This window comes from Nothobranchius furzeri, chromosome 7, assembly GCF_043380555.1.
Source record: "Nothobranchius furzeri strain GRZ-AD chromosome 7, NfurGRZ-RIMD1, whole genome shotgun sequence".
NCBI lineage: Eukaryota > Metazoa > Chordata > Actinopteri > Cyprinodontiformes > Nothobranchiidae > Nothobranchius > Nothobranchius furzeri.
The window spans coordinates 70590618-70614959 of record NC_091747.1 but is presented as its reverse complement, the minus strand read 5'-3'; the positions used below and the strand labels follow the sequence as shown (position 1 = coordinate 70614959).

Here is a 24342-nt window from a genome sequence, read left to right as displayed (position 1 = left end):
CATTTACGCAGAGGCTCTCAGACTGAGCAAATTTGTGAGAATACACGTAATAACCGCGTAGAGACGGAGCAACGTGTCGCTAGCATAGCAGCTAATCGCTAGCATAGCAGCTAATCGCTAGCATAGCAGTTTGACCAGTTACACCGATATAAAGATATAGTCATCTTTATATCTTATATCGATATTTTTAAAATATCGGTATAATTTTTAAACAAGATATAAAGTCATCTTTATATCTATTTTAAAAATTATACCGATATTTTAAAAATATCGATACATCGCCCAGCCCTAATGTAGAGCATTTTATTACATGCTTCCTTTCTGCGCAGAACCACAGGAACTGTAGAACTGCTGGAGTACAGCCAAATAAATATTTTAGTGACCTGCGCACAATCAGTGGCTTTATGGGACACAACAGCAGCCACGATGGGGTGTGATGTCCTCCACAGCCGAGGCAGAGACAACAAAAGATGATGTTCTAGCAATGCAGAATTCATGTAAGTGGGCATTTTGCCAAAAATTAAATGTCACCCCTCCCTTTTCAATGAATTAAAGTCTGGGTGACACATCGAGCAAGAGTGGGGGTGGGGAGGGTCTGGCTGGCATATGCAGCAATGTGGGGAAAGACGGAGAGAAAGACGGTGTGGCAACAAACCGATTTCCTTATTTTGACAGTGAGAGGCAGAGCGAGCTCACCTACGACTGTACCCAGACAGTGGGAGCGCACCAACCAAAACCAAAGATAGAGGGGGCATTTATCCACCTTTTGTCCCCTAAATACACCCTCTCGATTCCTCACTGAGGAGAGCCGCACGCCCAGTCACATCAAGGACAGCATGTACTTGCTTTTCCGGAAGCAAGGAAGAAAAAAGAATAGAGAGGGAGACGGGAGGAATGGTCTCTGGGGGTCCTAAAGCTCATCATTCATGTCTGTTTACCTCTGCTGAGAGATGAGAGAACATACAAGAGGGAGAGTGTGAGGACTGCTCTGGTTTTCCAGACTGAGGAGGCATTAATGAAGCCACCAAGGGGTTCTCTCACTTGTGTGTGGACGAGTGTGCCACAGCATGAGCACCAGGGGCAGCCCACACCTCCCCTGCTGCACTAGGTCCAAGTGGTCTTTTCATTACCTGATGACTTAAAAGAACATACAAAACAAGCAAGATTCTTGTTTTTCCCATCTGAACTGAACCAATTCTACAGAAATGTGCTTGAATGGAACACGGAGAGAATGTTGGGTGTTTGAAAGTTTGGTTTCTTCAAGGGCAGAAACATGTTTAAGCACTGATGTGTATTAAAACAAACAGAAATTCTACTTTCAGAAGTGTAAAACCTTAAAGTGTTTCATTTCACACCGCGTGCGTGTGTGTGTGTGTGTGTGTGTGTGTGTGTGTTTGTATGCGTGCGTGTGTGTGTTTGTATGCATGCGTGTGTGTGTTTGTATGCGTGCGTGTGTGTGTTTGTATGCGTGCGTGTGTGTGTGTGTGTTTGTATGGTGCGTGTGTGTGTGTGTTTGTATGCGTGCGTGTGTGTGTTTGTATGCGTGCGTGTGTGTGTTTGTATGCGTGCGTGTGTGTGTTTGTATGCGTGCGTGTGTGTGTTTGTATGCGTGCGTGTGTGTGTGTGTGTTTGTATGGTGCGTGTGTGTGTGTGTTTGTATGCGTGTGTCAATGAAAGAGCCAAGTGTTTCACACAGAAACCAGCAGAGCCCCGTCTGGCAGCACGCTGTCTGGATGACCAGCTAACAGCTGTTCTGCTGCACTTCCCACCCATCTTAAAGAGCCCCCCCCACCCTGTTTCAGCACCTGCTAGTGGGAAGCCTGTCTGGACGGCTGCTGGCTGCTTCAGAACCCTTAATGGTCCCCAGTCAGCTGTAGACATGCTAGCGAGCATGACAGAAGTATGGAGAGGGGACGGGGGGTGGGGGGTCTCTGTCTGGTGAGACAATTAAATGCGAGAAGGGTCAGAGGTTATACGAGTGTGGGATTTAAATGCCCCCGAACCTGGCAGGGGGCTATCCTAGAGACTGGAGCAACATTGTGTGATAGCCTGCTCGAATATTTAGAGCTTTTTTTTAGTTGATCTAAGCGTGGTGAAGAAGTGATGCTGCTAAATTCACATATTAACTAATGACGAACTGTGAATTCTCCTTTAAACTCCAAATTAGAACGCCACCTACCTTAGAGGACAGAGTCTAGGGATGGGTACCGAATTCGGTACTTTTTAAGGTACCGACCGAGCACCGATTCACTTCATTTGAAACGGTGCCTCGTTTCGGTGCCCGTCCTTCACAACGAGAACTTGCCTAGACAGCTGCGCATGTAAGTGAGACATCCTCATCTTAATCTGCTCCGGTAGGTAAATAAAATGTTTAAGATAACGTTAGCTTGATTTGTTAGCTTCCGTTTCACTAATGGTGCGTTCGCTTTCTCCTCGGAACTCCGAATTTCCGACTAGAAGAACATGAACGCGCTCTAAAGTTTGGCTTCACTTTACTAAATGCGACGGGTGATTGGGTGAAGATGAAACCAGCGACAACGATCTAAGTGTGAGGCGTCATCGTTTTAATCTGCTCCAGCAGCTAAATAAACTGTTTAAGATAACGCTAGCTTGGTATGTTAGCTTCCTATGCCACAATTGTTATCAGCTAATGGTGCGTTCGCTTTCTCCTCGGAAATTCTAACTTCCCAGTAGGAAAAATCAAATGAAAAAGATGGCAAAAGGAATGAAGATACACAGTAAATTTAGTTCACAGTAAAGATGTTTGCTTCAGTTTAATTATCAGCTTATAAAACTACAAGGACGATGTTAAAATACAAACAGTTGAATGTTATTTATCGTGATATTTATCAAATATTGTTATATATTGAGAAAAATATATATTTAATTATAAACGAGAATTAAAATAATAAACACTCAAAAGTATCGAAAATTGGTACCGTTAAGTACCGGTATCGATTCCTAGGTACCGGGAATTGGTACCGGATCGATTCAAATGTCAAAGGTACCCATCCCTAGGGACAACAAAACCAACACCTCACAGGGCTTTGACTGCTGGCAGCAAATTAGGGAAAGTTAAGTTTTTAGAATGGACCAGTCGTTTCCTGGATAAGTCACACAGCCCTCCTGCTAGTTTGTCTCTGGAAAGCTGTTCAAAAAAACTTGAGAACATTTCTCTCCAAAAGTCCCAAAGTGGCGAGGAGCATCGTAGGACAAAAAGAGTGTCCGACAAAATCGCCAATAAACAACTATAGCGTGAAAATGTTCATGTTCGCACTAAAATGCACCGTTTACATTCAGTCTGGTTCTATGTGAGGTTTACTTATGTTCTTGTGACTTAGTCACCAGTAGACCCAGTCGGTTACGAGCTGTCGTCGTAGCCTCACAGCGGATCAACACTCAACATAGTATTGATTTAGAAACAAGAAGACAAAGATGATGGACGCGCACAATAATGTCCTTAAATGCAGAAATACTTCGACTCTGACCCGGACACAGTCCAACAATTTCTTAAATCTGCTACAATAATTGTGATATGAGCATAAATAAAGCAGAAGCTCTGGATTAAAACTGCACATCAGCTAATCTGACTTCAATGCCTTCACTCTAGTTTCATGCCAGAAGTGCTGCCAGCTTGAGGCTATTTGCTAAGATGACACGAAAGAAATGGACTGTGGATCGGAAGCCCTTAGGACAAAAACCAGAGCGTGAAGGAGGGGGAAACCCTGCCAGTGGCTGCGTTGTATGGACACCCCCAAGGACAAGATGAAGGTCAAGCAACACAACGACTACTGGACCAAGAGGTTATAGGTTAATACAGAGAACCAGGGCATCCTAACGCATATAAAACCCAAAGGGGAGACGTTTTTGTTTGATTTTGCTTGACAGTGTCTGCATCGCTGCTGTGGCCTGCAGCCAAAATGAGCTCCTGGCCCCACAGCTCAGGAAACCATGAGCCGCTTTTTCATATTTTTAAATCCTTTTCTTGTGCCTGTGTGTGCTAAAATAACGCTTTATCTTTGTCTTAGCTTTATTTCGACCAAATCATCAAACAGAACAAGGAGCACAAGTTCAAAATGAGCCCCTAAACAGACATCTCTGGCCTGATTCCTTAGGCTGGTGGTACACACATTGGCACAAAGAACGGCTACCTCTGCAGAGCTAGCTGTGCACGGCAGCTGCTGCAGATCTGTTTTCCAGAAGCTTTAACAGCCAGTGCTGAGTCTGTATTGAAAGGCTCCAGAGTTGCATAGCATGGCTGATCGAAAGAAAGAACAAAGACCCCAAGAGAGGAGAAACTAAACAACGACGTGAGCAGAAGCTCATGCTAGCCTGGGCTCAAAGCCCTAACCATGACAACATTGTGGAACAGAGGTATGCATCCTCACATTGCAGGGTATCTGCAGGCTTAAGGGAGCCACATTTAAGACTTTTTAAGACCTTTTTTAAGGCCACTTTGACCAAATTTAAGCTATTTTTTAAATTAAGTTTAAGCTATAATTTCCAGCTATTGCCTGGAACCGGTGCTAACCACGTCGCGAACGTGGGATTAGCCATCCAGTTACCATTAAACTTGCACTTCCCCATGGCGCAAGCTCCCACTAGCTTAACCAGCTAATGTGCTCATCTAAAAATAGCCCCCTTTCACAACCAACTGAATGTGTACGGTTCCGCTTACGCCAATATCACACACAAAAAATGCTGAACACAAACTAGAAATTCACAAAAATTTTATAGAAATAAAAGAATCTTATTTATTGGGTCTTAGAAAATTTAAGACCTTTGGATTATTTGTCATTTTTAAGGATTTTTAAGGCCTTAAATTTGGAAAAGCTCATTTAAGACTTTTTAAGGACCCGCAGATACCCTGCATTGTCATCGTTGAGGTTAACGTGACTTTGTGTTGCTCACGATTTAGCGCACAAAAAAACAGCTTTACAGCTTGATAAAGAAAATAAAGCCAATGTCAGAAAAGGGAGAATGTAGCAGTATTAGTGATACAAATCAACATATTACTGGTATGCTAATGTAAACAAACACTCCAGAAGCATCCCTTTGAGGCGGGTTCAGAGCTACGGATCCTAGAGGGCCGACAAGGGACTCGTTAAAAGGTGACTGCTGGCTAAAAGGGCACGATTTGTGAATTCTGACAGCCAACCGAAGCTAAAACAAACGAACTCTGGTTTAAGCCTTAAGCTGCCTTTTAAAATAATGCTACTAGCATGTTTTCTTTGTTCACTTCTTCTCAACAAGAAGGCCAAGCGTGTTGCTAAATGACTCGCTCACCACCACAAAGCCGGTGATGGCGTCCGTCTGTGAAATGATCACATTAACGAGACGAATGGACTTTTGAAGCAAACCCAAAATCAAGATGGCCTCCACAAATATTTAACAACAAAACACAAACATGGCTCCAACTCACTCGTTTTTACCGATGTCGAGAAAACATTTGATGTTTTAGAGTCGTTCACAACACGTGGAGCACTAACAGGTCATGTGTGCAGAACACTGTTTTCAAGGTTAGACTGAGGCCTAGTCCACACGTAGCCGGGGTTTTTAAAAAACGAATATCCGCCCCTCCAAAAACTTGCATCCACACCACCGCGTTTTAAAAACAAACTCTGTCCACACGTACCCTGATAAATACGTTGTTATGGACATGCCAGACCTGTAGGTGGCAGTACTTCCCCCGTTCTTAACCTCGTCCTTCGTCTGTGGTCTTCCACAAGGAGCAGTAATTCTGCTTGCAAAAACAAACAAGCAGAAAGCGCTTGGACAATTGATAAAGCGAGCACAGCTCTGAGGGCATCCATGCTGTCGGCTAGTGTAAACACAGGTCGCACACGTGATGTCAGCATTTTTTGTCGCGGAAAGTGACGTTGCGGACCTTAAAACTCCGGTTTTGTCCGTCCACACGCAGACACCCAAAACGGAGAAAACGCAGATCTTCACTTTGGCCGGAGTTTTTAAAAAGATCCGTTTTCGTGTGAAAAAACTCCGTTTTCGTGTGGATGGCAGGCCAAAACGTAGAAAAATAACTACGTTTTGGCAGATCCCCGGCTACGTGTGGACAGGGCCTTAAACTGCCATAAAACCATTACAGACTTCTGTTTTGAATCTCTGGCGTGAAAAGAGCCAGGTGATGTGAATGAATCTGAACAAAGTCTTAGAAGATGAACAGTGGAGGAGGTATAAAGTAAGCACAAATACACACTCACCATTTCACCGAGACACACAGAGACGACCTTAGATCATTTGCACACATTAACCACCGACAGGAGAACAGAGCAGGAATCTGCTCCACAAACACAAACCGACCACAGCGACACAAACCTGGGTGCTGCTCGTTTGCAGAAGACGTGGCAGAGTTTGGGGTAGTGCTGCTGGTACTGGTGGAGGCAGAAGAGGCGTAAGGTGATGAGGATAAAGACAAGGAGGAGGAGGGAGTGAAAGCACAGAGGGCTCCTGCAGGCAGCGGCTGGCCTCTCCTCAGAAGCTGCTTGGGCTCTTGCTGACGGAAGCGTGGGGGCACCTCTCTGGGTGGGTAGCGAGCACTGGCAGAGGACAACTGGCACTGTTGCTGAGGGGGAGTCTGAGTCAGGAGTTGGCTACCACAGGGGGGGTGCTTGGCATTGCCAGAAGAACAGGAGGAGTAGGAGGGGGGAGAGGAGGAGGAGTAGGAGAGGGGCAGCGTAGGGCTGGAAGGTTGGCGGTGGTAAGATGGACCACGACTGGGCTTAGTGGGAGCAGGCTCTGGCACTGCACAGATACAATACACGCAGTGAAAGCCGTCATACACAGAAAACACACACCAGTAGCAAAATAATTATAATGCACTGATAATTACTACAGAAGCTGCTGCTGACTGACCAGAGTTGAGTCACTCAGCCACTAAAGGCAGGAATTCTGTCATCACTGCCCTTTTATAGGGAAAGCAAAGGTCTGTTCACCCTAACTAATGTATAGAACACAATGCTCCAAACAGAATCAGAACATTTTGAGAACCACAGTGAAAGCAGGGCTGGAAGTGGTGAGGCCAGTAGATCATGGGCCTGTTTGTGTGAAAGTTTGTCAATTTTCATCCATCCATCCATCCATCCAGGGTCACGGGGGGCTGGTGCCTGTGCCCAGCAGCCAACGGGCAACCAGGCAGGGTGCACCCAGGACAGGTTGCCAGTCCATAGCAGGGCAGGGTAAAACGCACACACACACACACACACACACACACACACACACACACACCTAAGGATAATTTAGACCAATTAACCTGATAGTCATGTTTTTGTGCAGTGGGAGGAAGCCAGAGTACCCGGAGAGAACCCACGTATGCACTTGTCAATTTTCAGAAACGACCTAATCAAACTGGCTAATTTACAATCTTCCAAACAGCAAATTGATTGAGATACGTGGACAACAATCATGCTAATGTGACCAAAATTTACAATTTTTTTTTTTTTACCAAACTGGTCAAACTAAGAAAATCTCCTTTTTCCAAGTACCTCAACCCCTCCTATCTCACACATCACAGTAACTTTTAGACTACCTTATAGGAATATTTGTCTGGAAAAATATTCCACACGTGACATAAGTGGGAGGCTCCATCACTCACGTGGAGCGAGAATATCCACACAAAGCTTTTATGAGACCATGAAAACTACCTTGTGATTATTTACTTTAATTAGTCGCTACTTAAGCGGTGCAAGTGAATTCTAGACTACAGATTTGTGAGCAACATAAAGACCAAGTGAGAAAATCCTAGTGTTAAGTCTTCAGTAGTGATTAGGGACGGGAGGAAACCAGACTATTGTGGTGTCCTCAGTGGCGGACACATGAACCATCACTCTTTCTCCAGGGTAGGGTTGGCAATCCCCAGTTTGTTCATTTAGGTCAAATATGCATATGAGCCTGGAGACTGTACCACAGTTTTAATGCATCATAATAGTGACACTAGAAATGTAAAGGTCATTATTTGTTCTGTTAACCAACACAGAACAGAAACATCCAAACGTCCTCATTACAGGTGTTCGGTTGCATCAGCTTCCACCAGGAACACATACCTTCTGTAAATGACCTGATGAGTTTGAACCTGAGTTTATGCTGATCAAGCTCCAAACTAATGAGATTCTATGTTTTCAGGAGGATCTGGACGTTTTAATCACATTTACAGTCAAATAAATGCCACCAGTGACCAGTGTTGGGAGTAACGCGGTACAAAAGTAATTAATTACTGTAATGCATTGCTTTTTGCTGTAATGTGGTAATGTAAGGCATTACAGGGAAAGAAAATGGTAATATTTACTCAGTACAATTGCATTTTTAAACCCAGAATCAAGATGCGTTTCTTAAAAATTCTAATTGCGGGAAACCCGAAACAAGATCCGGTATCTGCATATATGACGTCATTTACGGACTCAGCTTTGCAGGCAGAGAGGACGCAGCGGTACCGGCTCAAATAGTCCAGCGGCGTCCTCCACACGGCCGCTGTAACATTCACAAAATCGCTCCACTAAAACAAAATAATTCACCTGCGATCGTTCATATCAGCGCATATTCTCTGGTATTCTGTACTTTTCTGACGTGCTTTGCCTCAGCTGAGTTAATCTGGGCTCCGGTGATTTCAACTCATTACTGCTGGTTCGGTAGATCCCTTTGGCTGATTAGTTAGAAAGTAGGAAATCTAGGAAACAGTTTTTCTGGAAGACGGAGAAAACATGCAGCATGCAGGACGGTTAGAGAGAGAAAGGGCCGGAAATTATTCAAATAAAATCAAGAAAACAAAACAAAGTGCTTGAAAAGAAAAAAGTAGGTAGATTTATCCCCAATACTCATGTTTACCAGTGAAAATCAATAATAGATAAGCATTTAATATTTATACATGTGATAGAATCAGATCACCCCAGAAGTCAGTCCCACATCCAGGGCCGTATCAAGGCATTTGGGGACCAAGGCAAATATAGGCTTGGAGCCCCCACCACCTCACTCGCCGCTCAGTTAATCTAAGATGGCAGCGTGCTGAGAGTACAGATTGTTGTTGCATTTATTACATAAACAATCCTTCTAAAGATCTGTTTTTAACAGCAGTCCTAGCTCAGACACCACATCACCTTCCACCGGATGTGTCATGAGTTCACCAGGCATCAGATTACCAAACTCATACTGAAGTTGTTTTGGTGAAAGCAACTTAGAGTAATGCAAAAGTAGTGTAATGCCTTACATTTTAAAATCAGTAATATTGTAATGTAATGAATTACTTTAAAATGAGGGTAACAAGTAATAAATAATGCATTACAGTTTTGAAGTAACTTGCCCAACACTGCCAGTGACCCATAGAGAGAACCAGAGTCAGTCATGGCTGCTAGCTTAGAGACGCACATCTGATTAAATTATGCACAGCCCGCGTGACGCCGTCTCAGCCTATCAGAGATCAGAAGGGTGAATGCACGCCGTCCTGCCCCCTGTCCAACACACTCTGTTCTACTCATCGTTCCACCAGCATGTTACTTTGTTACCCCAAAAGCCCTTTTTTTCTTATTTCCCTTCATGTTTCTGTCAGCCCATCTTTTCCTGGACTGGTGTTTCAGGATTTTCTTTCCTCAGTTACTTTTTCTTTCCCTGATTTGGTTCCTATTTTTATGCAGTTTCATTGGTTCCGGCCCAAATCTCTCCCCCATCCAATCTGGCTTTGTTATTCCCTTTCAGTCTCTTCATCTCCCTTCCAACCCTAGCCGGATATTTCCAAGAGAATCTCATTTTTACTCTGTGCCACTTTGCTTTCTTTCAGCTGCAAGGTGCCACCACAGACTTTTCTAACAGTAATTTTCCTGAAAATCCAGAAATCTACCAAGTTCTAACTGTTAAATTAATGTCCAAAAACTCATCAAGAAACCATCAACAGCCTTTTGTCACATGGGCGAAAACTGAGTGGATGATAAGTGTGATTTAAAGATAACTTCATAAAATGTTTAGTAGGCTTGGAATTGCGGTTGGGCGATGGATAAAACATTCCCAAGCAATATTCGTGAGTCCAAAAAAAGATGATGGGTGACGATCATTCTTACTCAGGTCGGGAAAGCAGGCCATGAGGGTTCCACATGAGATTCTGTTGTTTTCCAACTTCAATGGTTATTTGATGCGTCAATCAACTAAAAACTGTGCTGCAGTTTGTTCCCGCTACACACGAGATAATAGAGAGCAGTACTTCTAACCTGTCAGCCAATGGATGACGACTTTAGCCCCAGCAGAGGGAGTGCAACCCTTCACTTATTGGTTTGGGAAGATGTCACTCAAAAGTTTTAAGCTAACATTGGGAGGCTAACCGAAGATACGAGAGGAATCTGAAGGACATGCATTGTTTTGTGAACATAAGACTTTGGGGGACCAACTATTTTATTGGAGTACTTTTGTTGGAAGAACTTCTGATGTAAAAAAGACCATGCTTGTTGGAGATGGCTCTATTCTGTCAACGATATGAGGCTTCAAACAATGAGTTAGACATAATTTAGAATTTCCGAGTGGTTTGACAAAAGCATTTCCTATCTCTACATTTATAGCTGAACCCTTGATTGCTATATATCACTGGAATAATAGCTTTCAAATGATGTGTAATATCTACATGAGCATAGAATAATTTTTGCAAAAAAGTGTCTGATCTGATGTGGAAATTTGCAGTGCCCAATCTGTGAGACTAATTAAATAACTTAAAAGAAAGACTGGCGAAGGGCTTGGCCAATAGCAGTTGGTTGAATAATTCGTCCCATCGTTCAACCTTACTTGGAATTCAGGTTTAAGCCAAAGTTTTAGCAGATGATACATGAAGAAGGAAATCTTTAAAGCAAAGCCACTACTGGTCTCTCTGGTATAACTTTAAAAGGCATAGAAATACACACAGTTTGTTTATTATACTCAACTCAAGTGATACTAACATAACATTCACTAAACAAGTTAGACAGGTCTCAGCTTCAGTAAATCGTTTATTTGATTAGAAATATATTTAAGGACAGGAAATCATTGTTGGTGCTTCTGTAAAGATCCTACTGTCATCATAAAAGACAACGAAGAACAGTGGATTCTAGTGATGCACCGATATGAAATTTTGGGCCGATACCATTATCCGGTATTAAGATCACTGTTGTGGCCGATAACCGGTATTTGCTGATACCGATATACTGACATTAATGCTTCTAAAATCAGCCGATTTTTGTATAGAATGAAAATGATTCAAGCTGAATTTACGTTAAGTACACACACATTTACGCTTTTGAGAAGATTACAATCACCGTCACATGACTAAACAAATACACATCGCCCCCTCACCCTCCGAAACAGATTAACAAATGGAAACAAGATGGCAAAAATATTGGTTGTTAGTATCAGCCCGGCTTTATTTATCGGACGATAAAGATGTGTTAATAAATGACTAACATCGGCCGATACCGATATCGATGCCGATATATTGTTCATCCCTAGTGGTGATTATTGGCATAACAATGTTAAAGTGGCAGTGTGTCTTTTTCCCGGCGATAGGAGGCAGTAGATAGATACTTAAATCATTGAATGCAAGCAGTATTTTTATATTGGAGTAAGACCTTACCAACGGATGCCCATTAGGGTCAAAAAGCCCTGGGGAGTGCAAACTTCAGCAAAATGACAAGCACATCAGACTTCCTTTCATCACTGGCAGCAAGTGAAGAGATAAACGTGTAAAACAACGTTTAAGAATGCCGAAAGTTTTGTAACCATTTGTTACAAATCAGTAAAGGCATTTGGTCCTCATGGGCTTCCGTAGAAGGAAATATGGCATCCAATATGGCGTCGCCCAGAGACTTAGACCCGCTCCCACGGATCTTAAGACCTGATTTTTATGGTTATATGTTGCAAAGCCACTGATATTTTTCAACAACTGGGCATCATTTCATTAATTTTAATAACATTTTGATGGGTATTTCCAGAAATTAATAGTGAAAACTACACATTGTCTCTTTAAAGGAAAAACATGTTTGCAATGTTATGTGATCAAAGCACAGGGCTGAAGTACAGCTCATTCATAAACACTAGACACTGGTTACAGTTTAAGACCGTTTAACTGAAGAACAGAATGATTTTTATTGAATAGCCTTCACCTGCACTGAACTATTTCAGTAAAAATGATTGAAACTCATCTTTATCTGATGGTGTTTTTCTTCTCCATCAGATTGATGGCACGGCAGAGTTTAACTCTGCACAGCCCCTCGTTGCTTCATTTTCCACAGCAGACAGTGATCTCCTGCACTGTAACGTTCCATGGAAAAGAAAAAAAATACTGTATAATTGAACCTGAAGAAGAAAACTAATTAAATGAGCATCAAGTGACTCAATTCCATTAAACTCTTCTGCTGAGGCTTTCTCAGCAACCTCGCACAGAAGTTTTAATTACAGCCCATTTTTTAAACATTAAACGGTTAATTATACTTCATAGAAGAGGGATGCAAGAGAGAGACGGCTGTAAGTGGAAGTACACAAGAGGACCTGATGTTGGACTGGAAATCTAATGGGCCATTCCCATCTGTACCGGGTCGGCCCGGGCCGGGTAGCGTAGGTTGTTTACATATCTGGGTGGCCTGGTATATTTCCGGGCCAACCAAGGCTCATTCTCAGCCCTCTTCTCGAGGGGGTCTGCTTCAGGCCGACCAGGGCCAACACACCCACTGCTGACAGCAAATTCACACCTTCCATTAGAGCAAGCCTCTGATTGGTGGGTAGAATCAGCCCACATGGGCTTAAGGCCAGGATGTGTGGAATCAACCGGGCCAGGCTGGGGCCGACTGGGGCTACCCGGCCCGGGCCGACCCGGTACAGATGGGAATGGCCCGTAAGAAACAGATGTGATTGGTTTGTTTTAACGCCTCGTGCCAAGCAATGCAAGTTCCCACATCTCCTCTGTCTATTGGTCTATTGTCTGAACATCCACTTTAATATGCAGCTGCGTGTGTGTGTGTGGTGGTGGGGGGGGGGGGGGGGGGGGGGGGCACAAAGCACAAGCCTGTGTCCCCAACACAACTGGGCAGTCGTTGATGTAATAATAGCTAAAGAAGTTGAGAAAGCAGGTGCATTTAAAGATGTTAAAGTGAAGAACTTGCTTTTCCAAGGCTTTCTATAATTCTGCTTCTGTGTAAAGTTGTTTGTTATTATTCTATGAGGTAAAAAAGAGGGATCGACTTAAACTGTTAAAAAATCTAATCAACTGGTGCAACAGTAGAGGTGGTTTCTCACAGCCGATGCTGGTGGATAGATGGAGAAAGCATTCACCTTTTCTGTGGAGATCGGACTGAATTGGTGCCTTTTGCAAGAACTTGTATACCTCTATATGACCACATGGGTATACGACCCTTTTTATCACAATTTGGTCAAAGTGTTTCAATTATGAGCCAAGGTGTTTACAACTTCACCTTGCAATCTGGCTGCTGATCCCTCTCACAGTCGCCTCACATTTCTCACACGTTCACTCTTTGAGATGAGTTTGAGATGTCCAAAACAACTCTGATCATTCTGCTAAAAGTCCCATCACCCAGTGAGTGAGGCCTTGAAACTCACAAGAAAATGTGACGGATGGTGCAAAGCTCCCCAGTGAGTGCTGCTCGCACTAGCCTCAGCCCAGCGGCATTACACACACCACAAACCACCATACAAGCGAGGCTGGAAGCTAGTTTGTGGTATTTCCTGTTTCACACCTCTCATTTCCTTCCTCAAGTCCCTTTAAGAATCCTTCCCTTCAATCAAAGCCATCACTTCACTCAGCGATCTACAATATTCACTCACATTCTTGTCCACATGGAAGTTCTTGCAGTGAACTCATCTGGAAGCACCAATCACAAAAAGGTCATAAAACCAGCCACTGATTATAACTGTAAAGGAATTAGTGATGTAAATAATGCCTATTAATGTTGGAACATCAGACTTGGCTGGTTGCCTAAACATTGTAACTCCGAGAATGCCAGAGACACTGAGGTATAACACAAGTGCATTTGTCTGTTTAGGCACTCAGGTGTTTAAATGGCTGTTTTAATCGTCCATCTGTCAGCATCAGCAGAGAACAACAGAGACTCCCTCTTTCACACACAAATGCAGGGGAAATTTCTCACTCCTCCCCCATTGCATAATGGGCGGTTGCTATAGAGACTGACAGTTGCCTAATGCACCTCTGTGTGCCTCCTGTGACCTCTTGCAACTTATGCGACCCCTTCCCATGCTACGTCTCTTCCACTCCCTTAATTAGTCCCCCTTGCCCCGTCTGCTCCGCGTTCTTTTTTAAGATTCCCTTTCAAGTCTTGTTTGCACTTCTCCTCCGAGGCTCCCCTTCCCAGTAGGAATATAACAGAGTTGTCCCAAGAAACCCCTTTTCGACCATTTAACCCTAATAGCAGCCAACACATGGAATGGGTAAAGAGCCAACAAGATCACACTATTGCCTCTTCTCAATCGGTGCCTGAGGGGAACAACTGCCTCGGGATATGTGCGTTCAGCTGAAAGCTAAACTGAATGAAAGAAGATGTCTTCAAGTTTTTAAGGCACACACACAAAAGAGGAACACAGTCTCACACAGCTGAGAACTCCAGGGTCACAGGAGCATTTGGAAGGGTACCGCTCATTTTATGTCGCACTGCAGCTTCATGGGCTCGATACGCGGGAGGCGACATCGCCTCTCCTCCATTCATTTTCAATGAGACATGCGCGACAAAGCGATAATCGCGGGTCTCCCTCCTACTAAGCAAAACGCGAAAAACGTGTGTGTGAAATGTATCGCTCGTGCACAGGCGACCCAGCGACGCGATCCCAGAAAGTTGAAATATTTTCAACTTTTCATCGCTGTCGCTCGGAGGAGGACCAATCAATGGAGGTTTCATTCACTGACCAATGACAGGGTATCTGCAGGTTTAAGGGAGCCAAATTTAAGACTTTTAAAGGCCTTTTTAAGGCCACTTTGACCAAATTTAAGCTATTTTTAACCCTTTGATGAATGAATTATGAAATCTTCAACCATGAATTTTTAACAATTTTTTTCATTCATCTTTAGGTGTGAATGAAACAAATTTCAACAAATATTTTTGTTAAATTTTATAATTTACAAATAATTTATTACATGTCCACCTTGGTGGACAGCGTGCATTCTGAGCAAGAAATATGTTGGCTTTACTTACTGAAGTCAAAATAGAGGAGCTCAAATGCAATAAAGTCTTCAACAGCTGAGCTTAATAGCAAAAACAAATAAATAACAATTTTGAGTACCTGCCCACTGTAGTGACCATTATGCATCAAAGGGTTAAAATTAAATTTAAGCTATAATTTCCAGCTATTGCCTGGAGCCGGTGCTAACCACGTCGCGAACGTGTGATTAGCCATCCAGTTACCATTAAACTTGCACTTCCCCATGGCGCAAGCTCCCACTAGCTTAACCAGCTAATGTGCTCATCTAAAAATAGCCCCCTTTCACAACCAACTGAATGTGTACGGTTCCGCTTACATCGTACACAAAAAATGCTGAACACTAACCAGAAATTCACAAAAATTTTACAGAAATAAAAGAATCTTGTTTATTGGGTCTTTGGTAATTTAAGAACTTTGGAAACTGTATTTAAGGATTATTTGTCATTTTAAAGGATTTTTAAGGCCTTAAATTTGGAAAAGCAAATTTAAGACTTTTTAAGGACCCGCGGATACCCTGTAATGAGTGGACAGGATGCTCCGCACATCTCCGAGCAAACGTGGAGGAGAAGATACTTGCTGTGACAGATTTCCCAGAACTGTACAATATTTCTACCAAAAAATATAGAGATTTCACAAAAAGGCCGCGGCAAGGGAAATTGTTGATGCCAGAATTACACATCAGTAATGATGAACCCATTCTCGTTTTTTTTTAATATAATAAAATCAGAAGTAAGATTTCACATAACTCTAGCAGCATCTTGTGAAACATCATATCTACTGCTATTTTAACTCTGCACCGCTTAAATAACCTTAATTCCCTCCAACCTGACACAGCCAATCAAAACAACGGAAGATTAAATTTCAGCATGGAACAGAACGTGTCGACGGCTTTGCCGATGGCCGCGGGTCGCCTCCCGTGTGTCAAGTAATAAAAGCGACAGCGACAAATTTCGCTGATCGCGGTCGTTGGTCGCCTCCCGTGCATCGAGCCCATTAGACAACAAACATGATTAAAAATAAAATGTCTCTTACTTTAAGGTCTGACTGCTGGCATCAGCGACTTGTGGTAAGAATAACTGCTGGGCATTGGCACCTAATGAAGCAATATTTGGTAAATCAATACCATTATATGATTTTTATTCACAAAAGGTTGCAAATTCATCTGTAGAGAATGAAAAAACGTGTGATATATAAGACTGTTGGGCTCAACTCATCAAAACAGCCTTTAATGTTCAATTTTGCAAACAACAACCTATTAAATACATGTCAGGATTAATTAGACAAAACATTCTGGGTGTTTCTCAGTGCCAAGGAACCACGCCTTGATGTCTTGGTCCCACCCCAGTTGCCTAGGAGATATGTCATCAGGAACCGCCAAGGCATGTTCCAATGTTCATGCTCTACCGAGGCGTCTCTCCTCCGTTTGTTAGCCGTTTAGCTAGCTGAGCAAGGATACACGGGAGATGCCCTGTAGCCTGGCAGGATACAGCGCAGTATTTTCAAAAGGATGGCGGATCAGGAGCCGGCAGCTACTTCGAGGGCAAATTTCCAGTTTAAATGCAAGACAACTAATTGTAGCCATTGGGCTGATATCTAAAATGTTTTTATTTAGATCCAAAGCAGTTATCTATGGTTGGTTAGTTGCTTTGCAGTTGCAGCTTCAAAGGCTAGCAGGTAGTAACTTGCTTATATATTTAATTTAACCAATATGTACACAATTTAAAAAGTAAAAGACTTGTTATATATTTATATTGAAACTTATACATATAAAATATAATGTTACCTCTCGTGTCACGTGACCACCACAAAAGCCATGGTCATGCGATGCAAGTCTGTTCCATTAAAAAGTTTTTTTTTTTTTTTACCACGGAAGGACATTGTCCTTGTGAGGTCAGGCGACTTGACATTGAGAAACACGCTCTATGTTTTAACGCCGTTATGATTCGCTTTTGTAATGAATTTTAAATTTTTATTACTGTTGGGATGGCTTCTATTATAAATTCTGTGTTTTTAATACTGTTAGGATAGTTTTTGTTATAAAATGTTAATAGGGCAGCAGTAGCTCAGGAGGTACAGCAGATTGTCCAACAATCAGAGGGTTGTGGGATAGATTCCGGCAGAGAAGGCTGCTCTTGTGTCCTTGGGCAAGACACTTAGTGTCCTACCTGCTGGTAGTGGTCGGATGGACTGACGGCGCCTGTGCTCGGCAGCCTCGGCTCCATCAGTTTACCCCAGGGCAGCTGTGGCTACATGGTAGCTCACCATCACCAAGATATGAATGTGTGTGTGTGAATGGATGAATGATGCGCTGTGTGAAGGTATTACACAGTTGTGGGTGATTCATCACAATTTAATACTGGGTAGGACAGTTTCGTGCAAATTCAGGACATCTTACATTTAAAATTGTGTTTTATACATCGTTTTGATACTATTGTATAATACGGAGTAGAAAACCCCAACCAGGGACAGCAGTTGTAAATTAGCACTAGCTATACATGCTTAAAGCGTCGCATCCGCTGCAACTTGCACTATTTAGGGCAGCAATCCCTGTCAAATTAAGACAGAAAAAAAACACGATTATAATGCTACTCAAAGTGACAGTGTGCATTTTGCCTGGTGACAGGGGGCAGTACATACCTAAATCATTGCAAGCAAAAGCAGTATTTTTGTGTTCAAGTAAGACTTTACCAACGGATGCCCATTAGGGTCAAAAATCGCTGGAACCGCAACCTCCAGCAAAATGACAAGCACATCAGACTCACTTTCATTAGAGGAGGTAAATGTGTAAAACAACAATGTTTAAGAATGGCGACAATTTTGTGACCACTTGTTACAAATCAGTAAATGCATTTAGTCCTCACAGGCTCCTGTAGAAGGAAACATGGCGGCTAATATAGATCCACTCCCATGTATTTTAGACCCAATGAAGCCACCAATATTTGTTCAACAACTGGGCATCACTTAGAGAATTTTCAACAACAGTTCGGTGGATATTTCCAGAGATTAATGGTAAAAACTGCATATGGTCTCTTTAAAGAGCAAGTCACCCCCTACCAGATTCTTACTCCACTCCCACTTCCTGTTTGAAAAATGCAACAAATGCTGTTGCCTAGCAGACCGAGGGGGCGGAGCCGCTAACAAATACACACACAAGACATTGTGACATCATAATGTACCATCTAACATCATAGTATACCTCTTAGCCAATAGCGATGGCAGATTTAAATTCAAATGCAGTGCAGAGTTTTTACCTGACGACGGTGCGTCGCTGACAGTTTTAGGGAGAATAATAAATTTAACTAAGATGAACTAAAATGCCGAATTATTGACTACACTTGTCTACAACACGATCAGACACTCATTTATATAGTTTATCAGCAAAAAAATGTTCATTTGGAGTGACTTGCTCTTTAACTCATTCACTGCCAGCCGTTTCCTGATCGCTAACGGCCTTCGCTGCCAGCGTTTCTACTGTTTTTTAAGAGTCACAGAACGTTGCGCGCTAGCATGATGTCGATGCCAAAATAACCTAAACAAAGAGGAGACTCACCTCTTACATCAGGAAGAAGCCGCGTGTTTCGAGCGTTATCCGTTCTTTCATAATCCGTTGTCGAATTGTGATCGGCAGACGCTTTTCCGGTTCGCGCCTCACTTTTTTTACAGGAACGGCCCAAAACGATCTCCAAACACATGGATGATCTGCTTCCTGATCATGTGATCTGTGACATATGCGGATGAAGATCGGCTTCAGGGCTGAGATGTTTGTTCTCTCAGCGCGGCGGCTCGTTCCGATGCTCAAACAGTAAAAAAAATGCAAATGACGACTTTTGTCATCAATGGCAGTGAATGAGTTAAAAGCCCATCGTGGCTAGGAAATGGTAAAAAGTTTGATGTCGAAGCCTAATAACCAGTTTGACACGGGTACAAGGCTCACAATTTAATGACGCAATAATTGACAAAAGTCTATTGTTCCCCCTGGTGAGGTATTAGTCTTCTCTTATCCGGTACAGATCGGAGAAGAATAATTGATACATCACTTGTTCCTAGAAACCATAAAGGTCTTAGAAACAGGCTGTAACATACAGACTTCCAACCACGCAACAACAAAGATGATTCCAACATCTAAAGCCCAAGTTGAACTGTCACTTTTATCAGCTGTGCTACCTCCTGGTAATCTGCCCAATATTTGACATAAAGCAACGCAGTAATGAGGTGGAGATGATGGGGGAGGGGCAGGCTCTTGTCAGCTGTGTGCCAGTGATCATACCAGCTAACGAACCGACAGACGGATAGCGTTGTTTTATTCTGAGCTCTTCTGTGTCTGCTCCTCTGGCACTCGACAGGCAAACAGCAGACTGAAGAAAACAATTATACTCCCCAGTCATAAATCTACTGGGCATGATTCACAGGCTATACACTAATAATTCAATGTGTGCTCATAAATGTGGTTAACTGAAGATGAAGTGAAAAAAAAAAACACCAACCCAGAAAGCTAAAGCAAATTAGCCTCCAATTAGATTGCAATTCATGGAATTCTATTTTAAAAGTGTTGACGGAATTAATAGCATGTGAAATAGCAAATTAATCCAATACAAAATGAGAGGACACACTTGGGTTTAAGTGCATCTCTTTGCCACTATAATGCTGTTATCACCATGGCGACACCGTGCAAATATATTTCTCCTCTGCACAGAGATGCGGTCGCTGAGCGCAGAGTGGGTGAGACGAAACCAGCAGAGCCAACAGTTCGGTCGAGGCGGACAGTCGGAGACGGGGATTACATTAGTCGCGTGCCCCTGTTCACCACCAGCGAAGTACAGCAGCAGATACTCTGATGATACGGGTGCAGAATGCAACTCTGCAACGCTGCATCTGCATTATGAATTATGCCGATCCAACTTCCTGTGTTTTTTTATAAACCCAAGAACAACTCTGTTAGCACGTCAACGCTGATACCTACCACGGTGAGGGTATTATTGTCTTAGCTGTGGCGTATAATGGAACAAATGTGGGCATCAGAGGGAGCTTCTAGAAACCTGCCTACAGGTAGAGCTATGCTCTGCACACAGCACCGTGATCACACTGGGATGTGCACGGATTTGTGCTCACAGGCAGCAAAGCCAGGAGGCTGATTGCGACGGTGAAGGGGGACTGTGATGAAGCAGCACGTGTGCTCTGGGTGAATAATCAGCATCCCTCTGGGGCTGTGGAGGGAGAAGAGGAGAGGAGGTGGGGTCTACAACAGAGGTCCAGCCTATAAATGTGCGTGGGGGTGAGGAGGAGGGCGGTGGGGGCGCTGCGTCCTAAAGCCTCGCCTCGGACCGAGCTCCATGCCTAATAGGGGGCAGAGGAGTTAATTCCAGCGAGCTGAAGCTTTATCTCATTTTCATACATATGAACGCGCCGGGCCGAGATCGATTACCACAAACAAATTGAAACGCCTGGGTCCAAGGAGGAGACCCGCAGAGAGGAGAGCAGAGTGTGTGTGTGTGTGTGTGTGTGTGTGTGTGGGGGGGGGGGGGGTGGAGGGGTGGATATGAATCCCTAAAAATGTATAAAGGAGGCAGAATGCAATGATATGGATGGAAAGACACAAATCACAACTGCATACTGATTGCATACGTGCACACACACACACACACACACACACACACACACACAGAACATGGGAGGTTAGCAGCTCAGAAGCCCTGGAGGTTTGCTGAACGACTCAACTTTCTTTTTCTTTACTCCAAATCTCTTCATCTCTTCCTCTCATTAAATCAACCATAAAATAAAAGCCCATGCCATTAGTTCTCCTCAGCGTTAGCCTTTATAGCTCCACAGCTTTTAATCCTGTTGTTTCATGTTCAACGTTTTAATTTCTTTTATCATGATTGTATTTTGTTCTTCAGCGCCTTGGCCTCCCGTAATGGGCGACGAAGGTGCTAAATAAAGCCCTGATTGATAAAAATGAACATGTAAAGGGAAACCAGTAAGTATAAACTCTAACCAACGGTTCCCAGCTCTTTATCAAGGTATCTGCAGGTTTAAGGGAGCCAAATTTAAGACTTTTTAAGACCTTTTTTAAGGCCACTTTGACCAAATTTAAGCTACTTTTGAAATTAAATTTAAGCTATAATTTCTAGCTATTGCCTGGAACTGCGCAGAAGTGGGATTAACCATCCAGTTACCATCAAACTTGCACTTCCCCATGGCGCAAGCTCCCACTAGCTTAACCAGCTAATGTGCTCATCTAAAAATAGCCTCCTTTCACAACCAACCGAATGTGTGCGGTTCCGCTTACATCATACACAAAAAATGCTGAACACTAACTAGAAATTCACAAAATTTAATAGAAACAAAATGATTTTGTTTATTGGGTCTTTGGTAATTTAAGACCTTTGGAAACTGTATTTAAGGATTATTTGTCATTTTTAAGACTTTTTAAGGACCCGCGGATACCCTGTTTATCCAGCAGAACTCCAGTCAGCAGCAGCACATGCTGACAAAACCTAAAAACAAAGATGAGACTGGGTGTAAAGAGGAGCCAACAGATGCCAACATGGATTATGTGTGAGTGGGTTTAGAGCTCTGTGTACACACAGGAGCCTCACAACATCAAATCTGTTGGTTCTTTTCCAGACTTCACCATCACAAGATCTGTCAGAACAGCCGCTCACACATTCCTACAGACTCTGAAACTCTAAGATCTGAGACCAGCTTAGAGACGGTTCAGTCAAACCTCTGCTCTGGAAACGAAACCGTGGCTTTGATCCCCAACCGGAATCAGGGGGACAGCCCTGCTTATCAAGCTGCTTAATACACAAATGAGTGGGACACATAGAGTGCGTTTACATGCAGCCAGTAACCCTTTTAAAACCCAAATATTCACAATAACCCGGTTCCGCAGGTCCTTGTAAACGCTGCCAAAAACCCGGATATGCTCATAACCGGGTTTTTAAAAACCCGGTTACTACGCCTGGGGTAACCCTTTTCTAACCCGAATGTTTGGTCGTGTAAACGCATACCGGGATTTCCCCATCAAAGCGTGTGTTCTGCGTATGCTCTGTTCGCAAGGAATCTTGGTCTTTTGAGTAGCGAGACGTCTTGTATGCGCCAGAACACCGGAAGTAAACAACAAGTTGGGAGCAACATGGCGAGTCGCGGCACAGCACCACACTTTTGGAGTGACGAAGAAACTAAAGCACAAACAAACGCGGTCGCTATCTCTTCCGAACTGGGAAACATGTTGTTGTTTTCACGGATACCGGAACACGAAGAACCGGAAAAGACGCATATTGCGTCTGGACGTAGTCCATACGTCCTGACGCTACCCCAACGTCCGCATTTAAATCGGGTTGTGCAAGTTAGAGGTAACTCTTTCTATTTATGCTTGTAAACGGGTTATTCTGATCAACTCAGAAACCCGAATACCAACCTTAACCCGATCATAACCCGGATACTGGCTGCATGTAAACGTAGTCAATGATATATTGCTAATGTTTTCTATGTGCAGATCAGGCACGGTAGTGTGGCTGGTGAGGAACTTCTCACCTTCACCGACTGAAATTTACCCGACGTTGCTGTTTCAGCTAAGAAAAACACTCAAACTGAGCGATACCACCGGCTCATTTAAATCTGCATGCAGCAGATCCCAGATTGTGTGTTGACGTTTCAGCGCGACAGTAAAGCTAAATTTAAACTAAAACGGAGTGAAAATCTATCACAGCAGCGAGAACAAAGGGCACACGAGGACAGTGCTCTTTTAGCCCCACTCTTCTTTGCACCGCAGCTTAACTGCTTTCCTTTCTTTTATCCACAACACATCCCATCCCCCATCTCTTCACCCACACGACACTGGCTGAGCTGTCTGGGTGCTGGCACGCTTCACTGCCTGATGCTGCAGTGCACCGAGCATCACTCTGCATCGCACTCCACTGTATCTGCTCTGAAGTGTGCACACGTGTCTAAAAAGCAGAGCCAAATGGCACAGTTGTTCATACATGTGCCATATGTGCGTCTGAGTACAAGAACTCAAAATGCACCAAAGTGTGTGCATGTGCCTGGATGGATGAGTGTGTAGTCCTCAGAGCTGTATGGTTTTAAGGTTTATGTCATGATGACACTCACCTTTGGGTTTCTGATCAGCAGCCTGCAGAAAAGGAGAAAATAAGTCAATGAACTCATTAGAAAGTAGGGATGGGAGAAGATATTGATACACTGAAATATCGCAATATTACGTGTTATGACACTGAATCGAAATTTAAAAGCAGCGGATCATTTTTTAAAGTAAGAATATACATGAAAACATTTACAACTTTTCTTTTGTGTGGTGCAGTTCAGACTCCGACAGCTAGGTGGCAGCAGATTTCACTGCCTTCATTGTGATGGAACAACTAGATCTTGTGATAACATGTGGAGATTTCCACTTAAATCTAGTCTTAAAACTGCAAATATCGTCTAGCTTTCAGTATCGTGATGCATGGAACCGTTTCTCCCTTGCCAATACACACCGCTGTTGAAAATAAAAACCACGACTGATTTACTGAAGAAGGTAAAACTACTAAAAACATCATTTAATATGTACTCCTCTGATGTGCATGGACGTAATTTGGGGGGGGGACAGGGGGGACATGTCCCCCCACTTTTTCCAAAGTCAAGCTTTGACCCCTGCACTTTTTACCATCCAAAAACAACATTACGCTATATTAAACTGACACTGGTTGAGCTCTAGGACCAAGCAGAAAACAACCATTTGTGTTGAAGCCTGTTTCCCATTAGAGCATACTGTAAAGATACCCCCCCGTGTCCCCCCCCCCCACTTCTAAAGTGAAAATTACATCCCTGCAGATGTGTGTGTGTGTGTGTGTGCGTGTGCGTGTGTGTGCGCGTGCATGCAAAGTAACGCAGGCGAGACATTCACCTTTTTCTGAGCGGTATCCTTCTTTGTCTTTTCTTCTTGGTTTTTCCGTTTCCTTTCTTCCATCAAATGATTCTCTTTCTTGTGTTGCTGGCTTCTCTCAGCTGTTCAACACCAGAAGAAAAGAGTAAATGAGTGAGAAAAACAAAAGACGTCAGGTTTTTTATACCGAGAGGTTCGTATACGTTTAGCAAAATCAAACTGAAGAAATTTCAAGGTGAGTTTGAGACGTCCATCACCATTCGCTGATGATTTTTAGA

At 43.2% G+C, this 24342-nt stretch overlaps 1 protein-coding gene across 2 annotated transcripts in view; it reads right to left on the bottom strand.

The window, feature by feature from the left end:
* The window catches only part of tnrc6c2 (trinucleotide repeat containing adaptor 6C2), a 70670-nt gene that overhangs the window by 30142 nt on the left and 16186 nt on the right, over positions 1 to 24342 (bottom strand). The window contains exons 2-4 of one of the 2 annotated variants that reach the window (XM_054751770.2): positions 24086 to 24186; positions 23293 to 23314; positions 6334 to 6759 (exon numbers count right to left, since the gene is read on the bottom strand). In XM_054751770.2, coding sequence (XP_054607745.2) covers positions 6334 to 6759; positions 23293 to 23314; positions 24086 to 24148 — 511 coding nt within the window. In that variant the 5' untranslated portion in view covers positions 24149 to 24186. The remainder of the gene's footprint in view (positions 1 to 6333; positions 6760 to 23292; positions 23315 to 24085; positions 24187 to 24342) is intronic. The other variant, XM_070553670.1, reaches the window with a different exon arrangement.